General features: G+C 40.8%; 2 protein-coding genes across 12 annotated transcripts in view; both read left to right on the forward strand.

Moving 5' to 3' along the window:
• LOC111662314 (uncharacterized) overlaps positions 1-1282 on the forward strand; it is a 13890-nt gene extending 12608 nt beyond the window's left edge. Inside the window, exon 11 of the mRNA XM_087176602.1 lies at positions 39-1282. Coding sequence (XP_087032728.1) covers positions 39-172 — 134 coding nt within the window. The 3' untranslated portion in view covers positions 173-1282. The remainder of the gene's footprint in view (positions 1-38) is intronic.
• Positions 1283-3050: 1768 nt separating this feature from the next.
• The window catches only part of tead3b (TEA domain family member 3 b), a 30903-nt gene continuing 25376 nt past the window's right edge, over positions 3051-8577 (forward strand). For all 11 annotated transcript variants that reach the window (XM_087176579.1, XM_087176580.1, XM_087176582.1 and 8 more), the window contains exons 1-2: positions 3051-3209; positions 3547-3689. The gene's annotated coding sequence lies outside the window, so the exon portion shown is untranslated. The remainder of the gene's footprint in view (positions 3210-3546; positions 3690-8577) is intronic.

Raw genomic sequence — 8577 nt, forward strand, 5'->3', positions numbered from 1 at the left:
TCTATCTATCTATCTAAACAATTCCTTGCTTTTTCCAGTGGACTACATTGTGATGCAGTTTGGGCGGATAGCGGATGACATTTTCACACTGGACTTCAACTACCCGCTGTGTGCCGTGCAGGCCTTTGCCATTGCGCTCTCCAGCTTCGATGGCAAAATTGCCTGTGAATAACCGTTAGTTCCCCACTAACCTACGCGCACTGAAACCAGTATGCGACACACCCACACTTCCCACACTTGCATCAGACCAATCCATGTCTCTGGACTCGCCTTCAACACTTCCTGCGATAGGCAATTGATGGTTCCTTGAATGTGGCAATGCCTGGTGCTGCGCCCTCGCCTTTATGGCCGTGTGATTCCCTAAAGGAGTAAGAAACCAAAAATATTATCACCTGATCTTGCACGGCATGGCACTGGAGAGTCCTGCTTTGTGTCTCTGTAGTTTCAGTGGAAACGTGTGAATTTCTGTGAAGACTTGGACACATTCAAAGGACTCCAGTGGACGGAGAGTTACGGCTTTTTTTGAAGGGATGATGATACACCTCGATGATGAAGGTGTTTATATATTACTAACATCATTAAAAGATGTTAAAATGTGTTATGTTTTGGCTTTGTTGTGCTGTATTGTATTGTATTGTTGTATTGGGCTGTATTTACAATGCCAATAGGTCACCAATGTCTTGTGTCAGATGTTACTTTGAAATGCAAACACACCAAAAAATTCAATCATAAAAATGAAATCATCATCTAGCTTCTTTAAGGCAAAATTAATTGTTTTAATTAAAGAGTTACACTTTGTGAAATATCAGCTATCTGTACAAGTTACACTGATAGCATGAAAAGAATAAAATTACATTTATTTGACCCTTATTAAATGTCATAACAGCGGCACAACAGACTGTCCATATTTTAGTGACTTTGAAACATCAATTCCAGGTATCAGGTATTAAAGTCAAATATGTTGAGGTGCAACACTTTGGAATAGGAGCGTCTGTAGTTCTTGGTATCTAATGTTAACACGTAATGTTTTGATAGAATACTCGATCAAATTTAGCTCATGACTCTGGAGATTTTTCTGTCCATTTCTGATGATTCGGTTTGATTTGAGCTTCCATAGATTTTTATATTTATGTGTTTGTTTGTTTTTTGTTTGTTTGTTTGATTGATTTTTTTTTTTTGGTCCCAGTATTTTGTAAAATTAATTTATTTTTCTGAACACTGCCTTTGTTGCATTTCGAGGCTTATTGTGATAATGTTCAATAAAGCATGTGAATTAAATTTCCTTTAAATCTATAACTATTGTAGAAATGCAGCTATCTGTCAACCTTTCCTTAAATATTACAATATCACAATAGAGAGGAATGGATTTTGTCCATGTGATGAAGACAGAAACCATATCACCACTCACCCCAGTTTGATTACAACCAGGGATGTTTTTTAAACTTCACCCTCCTCTCTCTCCCTCTGCATGTCCTCTTTGTATATCAGCTATCACTATAAAGACAAAAAGCCAAAAAAAAATAACCCTCAAAAAATGAAATGCATGGATTTTGCAGACAGTCGGTATAAGCCATCCCCAACCCCTCTTTAAAGTCCCTCTCTGTGGGTTTGGTAATATGTTTTTGACATTATCATCTGCTATGAACAGGCAGATGGCAGATAATCAGAAAGATTCCTACCAGTTGCACGTTTTGAGAGACACCCACGCTTTTCTTCAGCAGTTACCTCACATGTCGAGAGAAGCTTCGCTCAGGATGAAAAACCTGTTTGAGCCGAAGGCCTTCAGAGTAAGTGCGAGGTGTGTATTCTGCCTGAACCTGCTCAGGCAGTTGTCCAAACTCGCAGATTAAATGAAGCCTGAAGCTGGCAGCTCTTCTGGACAGATGCTGTAAGGTGAGCTCTTCTTCCCCCATTGTCTTTTTTTCTGTTAACACGACTTCCAGCTAAACAACTGCCAAGATTACATGTAGTGTTGCTGCTTTTCACACATTAGCTGTACATACAGTAGCTCTGCTTTTGTCTCTTAGTGGTGGATAAAGACATAAAATGTTGCAACTATGTTGTTGACCAACAGAAGGAGCTGTTGCTGAATGGAGATGTGTTCAGGGTATAAGTTTACTTTACAGACACGTACACATTTTCAATAGTGGAGCTTTTTTTTTTTCTCAATAAATTACCCCTGAGAATGAAATTAGGTTAACTGTTTGGTATGTTTGTAAATTTAGGGGCTAAAATAAAGTTCTGTGGATTTGAACATAGTTTGGCTGCATAAACACTGCTGGCATCATCTCATGCAATCTAAAATTACGCACATATTGCATTATTCCAAATGGAGTACTGCCCTTGATAGCTTGTCAGGCATTGTACCAGCCAATGAGGAGTAAATATACCAAGGACTGAAGATCATCTGAGCCCAGAGCATAGACAGATATTTCCTACATTGCTTTGTCATATTTCTGCAAAGAAAAAAAATTGCTGCAGTTAAAGAGAAAGAAGCTATCTTACATCAAGATGTTATTTTGTATGTTTGTATATATATATATATATATATGGTAATTGGCGATTGAATGTCTGTTTGATGTTTTGTTTTAGAGTTAAAGTCCCTTGGTAGAGGATTGGGGGGGGGTAGCATAGATTTGGATGTTAATGTTAGATTTGCATCCCATTTATTTCATATGGATTATTTGGCCCATACCATCTTATTGAACTGGTTTCTTTGAAGTGATAACAAGACACTATTTCTTTTTTTTTTTTTTTTAAATATGTAAATTCTGTATTTAAGTATTTCTGCTATGCAATCTCAAAAACTAAAGAGAAGAGAATGGTAGTAGTATCAGCATTTTAACACTGCGCTAAGTATTAGCTGTATCCTAGTTTGTCGCCTCTTAAATATAACGTATTGGTGTATGTGTATTACCACAGACTGGTTTAGAGGGGGCGGGGCCTCCAGTGAAGTCACTGCCCCCCAAGCCTGTTGATTGACGCGCACCAGTGGCTCCTCCTTGAAAGTCTTTTTTTTTTTTTCCTCCCCCTTCGTTTTCCAGTGTAGTGCGTTGATTTCATACCAAAGTCATACTTAACATTCCACTTATACTGTCAAACCTCTGAGAAATATTAGGGAAAACAACAAGGCGCCAAATTTTAACAAAGTTACTTAATTGACCGGCTGCTTTCATTGAACAGAAGAAGGTGACTGCCAAAATAAAAAGGTAAGTTCTGCACAAATGTTCCCTCTTTCTGTTTAGTGCCTTTTTCTGGGCAGTTTTTTCACGCCGCTTGTCTCGGTGAAGTTTTCAGATCATTGTCATTTTTTACATTTTTCCGTGGAGCTCCCTGCGTTGGGAGGGAAGAAAACATTTGCAGATTGATAGTCTATTGTGTTTGACTTTCCCAGTGTGCAGGGATATCTTTGACAGGCTCTATACAATCATATTTCCACCGGTAGCCCGCTCATTGACACACACAATTACAAAAAAAAAAAAAAAAAAAGCTTCTCCTCTGACAGCAGAGAACTGGGCCAATATGTTTGTTTTCTGTCTCGCTCAGTTCGTGGCCGGATCCAACACTTCCAGCCTTGTTCCTCCAGAGGAATCCGACAGTTATATACCTACAGGCTCCGAGAGACACAAACAGGAACGATTTGGAGGAATACACAACTTCAGTCTGGTTTGGATCTCGGCATCCCAAAGGTAAGACGGAGTTCTTGATTTGTCAGCATAGATCTCCTGTTCGCCCACCAGCAGGCATCCAAACAAAAAGCAGATTGCTTATTTAAAAACAAGAAAGTAAAATTCCCAAGAAAAAAACAAAAAAAAACAAAACGTGTGAAGTAATCTGTTCACACGGAGACTGATGGCAACAGGCACTTTCTCTGTAGTTTTGAGTCTGGCAACCATGAGATTAAAGTGAGTAAATGGTCAACTAACTTTATTTTGTTTTCTTTTTTGGGGTCAAACTGTTGACCCATACAAAAAATATCCTAATTTTAACAGTAGTTGCGTCCTAGTTTTAGATTTATAAGTTTTTTCCAAAGCAAACTTTAAAACAGACTTTATTTATACAGACATGTACGACAATATATAGTGAGAAAAGCTACCAGCACATTGCAAACAGTTGAGAAACATAAAATAAAGCCAGTGCAGGCTTCACAGGATTTGATTTGACCGACCTGTGTGTGAACTGCACTTGTGCTCACTAAAAAAAAAATATGTCTGTTTGATCACAGCTGTGAGCCCCGTAGGTTTGATTTAGAAATACCAGCCCCTCTGTTGTCGTTTATTTGTTTATTAGCTGATCAAAAAAAAAAAAAACCCAACATGAAAACAAGAGAATATTTGAAACCTTCCTACTTTGGTCAATGTGGATGAGTTTCTGATCTCATATGAAATACGCGACAGACTCAAGGCTGCCAGAAAAACAATATCTATATAAAAATAACTGTCTGGAAACGATGGCACAAGGGAACAGTGACATCATGATAAATAATGACCACATTTTTTCTAATAACTTTAACTTGTCATTTAACTACTAAATAATAACTTGTCATTATTCAAATTTAAAATAGTATTCATGATTTAATTGGCTATGTACTGTATCTATCTTAAAAGATATAAATGTTCTTTCTTTCTTTCTTTCTTTCTGTGTGCCAACAAACAGGGCATGTGATGATACTCTGCAAAGTCCCACTAAGTACATAATTCATAGGTGAGGATTTGAGATGCATGGATATGTATGAGAGCTAATAGTGTAACAGTGTGAGTGCCACCTCAGGTCTACACCTGCTCTCGGTCTGTGTTGTCACTTCAGGCTCTGATCAACCTTGTAGGAATTTATCGATTTTATTTTTCTGGACAGAGGCTGAATCTTTTAGCTGATTAGAGAATTGAAGGACGACATGTTATCACCTCCTTCATCCCTAATGTGTACAGTCGTATGAGCTGTGGAGTTAAATCAGTGCCCGTCAACAGGTTTGACTAAACTGCAGAATGCAGTCGGTCAGGTTAGTGACAGTGAGGAGAATAACCTGTTAACTCTGCTCTCTGTTAGTCACTCTCTGTTTTTCCCGCAGCAACATTCTTTCCTCCACATGTATTTTACATATTTTGAAAATATTTTCTCCAAGATTGTCAGGAAACAAAGAGCTTCAGCAGGGGAAGAGTTTTTACTGCTCTGTCTTTAATCCACGCGGCTGTAAATTTAAATACGACAGGCTTTTGGTGAGCTCTTCGAAGCCTTTTCATGCAGCTCTGATAAAGTGGGTGATCACATATCTTATGGCAGTTAGTCTTAATAGCTGATGGTTGAGAGGTAAAAATCTACAGTGTGAGCGCCTCTTACTTTATATTAACATGTGGAAATGATGTTCTGTAAAGAAACGATCAACCAGTACAACCAAACAATGTGTCCTTGGTAAATGAGACCAACCACGCCAAGATGCCTAATAATAGATTTCAATGCTGATGGGTAAATCTGGAAAGGATTAAGTATTCTGCTGCTCCGACAGATTCCCTCTTCATTGTTTTTATGCAGCATGAATGCATCAGGCCTCCCAATGTACAATGTGGTCTTTTTTTTTTTTTTTTTCCTTGAACGTACTTTATGTTTCTCAGCCGTTGTGGATTTAACATGAACGCTCTGAACTCGTGCAAGGGGAAAGTTTTACAACTTCACCCATGTCATGGAGGTCAATTAGATTACTCTGGGTATATCCCCTTAAAGTGGCTGTTTTCTCTCTTTTTACTCCCCAGCTGTGGTCTTTCAGGTTTATCAGAGGGAAGACTTAATGAGCATGTGCTTGCTTCATGAGGGTAAAAGAAAAAAAAAAATCTGTAATCCTCTGATGTTTTGAAACATACGTTTGCTCAGAAAGTGTAGAGAAACTGTAGGTATTTCCTATAACGTGTGGTGTTGTGCTGATTCCGGAGCGGAGGTGCATCCTCTCCTTGCGCCGCAGAGTGTTTACTTTGGATGCGGAGTCTGTTGACCGTTTGTCACCAGCAGCTTCACCCGTTTGTGTTAAACCCACAGAAGAATGGCTAATGAGCTTTTGCCCATTTGTGCAGAGCTCGGTTGGTTTTTAGCACCATCCCCAGAAGTGCTCGTCCAAATGGTGGACACTTACCCCTCTGTCAACCCAGATCTGAACAAATACCACTTATGTCTGCATGGTGAGCACACAGAAGGCCTCAGAGAAAAGCCCACAGCTCTCAGCAGTGGGGCATTAATGACAATCTGGAATACAATATGCAGTTCGACCCTCACTAGCAGTGGATGGCTTAAAGAGTGCACTTGTGTTGATGAAGAGTGTAGTGTGCTATTTATTACGGTGACACAACCAGTGAAGAAAAAGGCAACATTTCAAAAGCTGCATGCTCTCTCACCGACTGGAAGTAACACACCGGTTACTTCATTCTTAAAGTCCCCAGTAACACGATTTATCAACATTGTATTCACGGTAATGCACTGCACATGTTTACATATCCTCCAAACCATGAGGTTTTCACAGATAAGCTTTCTGGCCTCCTGTTCGGACCACTCAGGGGAGGAGCCGGGGAGTGGCCTAGAACAGTGTAGTCTTTGTGTCAGTTGTCCCCAAGTTGCAAAACGTCTTAGTTGTTCTTTCTCTGGCGACCAACTGTTACGAGTGATGTTCCACATAAATGTACTCTAAAGAAACTTCTGTGCGGCCACAGTGTGTGTGTGTGCGCCAGTGTCTGTGGCACCTTCAGCCTCCACTGTAGATAACAGGAGGCTCGCTTTTGCACTGGGTCCCGTCTGGGGTTTTTTAGAGACGGGTGTGTGTGGCCTGTGTGTCGCACTGGAGCTCCAGTGACCCAAGGGCACTCATGTGAAACCCCTTTAATCCCTGTGCTCAGAGTGTTTTGGGTTGGGGGGGATGATCTCCTTCTTCAGCACAGAGCTATTCGTTGTGGATGTCGGTAATACAAAACAACACAGGTGTCTAAGTGATTCTGAGGCATGATCACTCCTTTATGAGTATATGTACATACATTAAGTATTTTTCACGTCTAATCATAGTTTCTCCTTGTGAAAAACGTCTCTATATGACCCCGATCAAAGCCATGGCTGCTTTTAATGCCTTGTTCCACAATTTCTACGGTTAGATGAGTTATTGGCTGGTGCGTTCTGCTGCAAAGTTATGCATGTCTTAAAGGTTTCACAGATTATGGCTTCAAACCGCTCCCCTCACCACAAAATGACCAATTCAGGCTAGAATGGCTTCACTGCTACGTTCCCTGGAAAATTTCCGATTAAAATGCTGATTCAGGCCGTTAAAAAAAAAAAAAAAAAAAAGTACTCTGGCGCAGTCGCCCCGCTTTGTGTCAGTCTTTCCCTCTTCGGCTGGATTAAGGCTTAATTCTCTGAAAGTGTGACAATTGAAGGTAGACCACATAGCCAGCAGCATCCAGTGTTAAAATAGAACAATGAATGAATGAATCAGGCCTTATGTTCTGGCTCCGGCTCGACGTGTGATACTTATTTATCCGCCTGAGTCTCACAGTGACTCATTTAGGAAACTAGTAACCTCTTCTTACCTCAGAGTGAGCGAGCCTGTTTCCACACTGTGTGATTTGTTTACAAGACAACAACAAATAGGAGTCAGTTGTGGCGGTTTTTATGGTGTAAATGTTTTTTCAAAAAATGTATGTCAAACTGTTCCAGCTCAGATCGTTTTCACACAGACAATGTGGCTGTTCATTCTTGCGTGCAGGACGCTGGCTCTGAGCGTTATTATTTTTCTTGGGCAGCTGGTATCAAACTGCAAATGTTTGACTTGACAAGGGGTGCATGTGGCATGCGTGTTCATGTGTGTGTGTGTGTGTGTGTGTGTGTGTTTGTCTCAGCTTTTCCCTCTGCCTCTCTTTCTGCCTCTTGCCGTGTGAGCTGTTGGCTGTCCAGCCCTCCTCTCACTCTCAGCTCTGATTGTTTCCTGAGCGCCGTGCCAGATAGGAAGTAGGAGGAAGTTATTGGAGGAGCTGGAGAGAATTTATTAGGGCCAAACACAGACACAGGAGGGAGAAGGGAGGGTGGTGACTCTGATTTTCTTTTTTTTTAAAAATGGGGCTCATGCCTTTCATGAGTCTGAGGAAGGCAGCGGTGTCACCAGCCAGCTCATCACCTTCAATTTATCCCTTAAATAAAGGAGCAGTAACACTGTTACACATGTGCGTTTGCTGTAAATGCGTGTGTGTGTGTTGCAGTGTGTCAGGAGGAATAAGGCAGCGTTTCCCATTCTTGTCAGAGAGCAGCTTTCCTGGCCTGGAACCTAAAATGTTTTCTTTATCTGTAATCTGACCTTAGAGAGCAGCTGCTCCTTCTGCCGCCAAGTCCTGTTGTTTCCTCAAGTGTTAGTGTGTGTGTGTGTGTGTGTGTGTGTGTGTGTGTGTGTGTGTGTGTGTGTCGAGGGGGTCTCAATGTGACAGCGAGCGCTCCCTCTACATCTGTGAGCACCCTTCAACCTTAACAAGACTTGTGGTTTTCATGTGGAGGAGTTTTAGGCTGCAGATTTGTTACTGTGTATAAACGTTAAGTCCGGTGGAGGTGTGTTTAACTCTC

Source organism: Seriola lalandi, unplaced genomic scaffold (genome assembly GCF_002814215.2).
Source record: "Seriola lalandi dorsalis isolate HSWRI2012SDOR001 ecotype SW California unplaced genomic scaffold, Sedor1 jcf7180002054561, whole genome shotgun sequence".
Taxonomy (NCBI): Eukaryota; Metazoa; Chordata; class Actinopteri; order Carangiformes; family Carangidae; genus Seriola; species Seriola lalandi.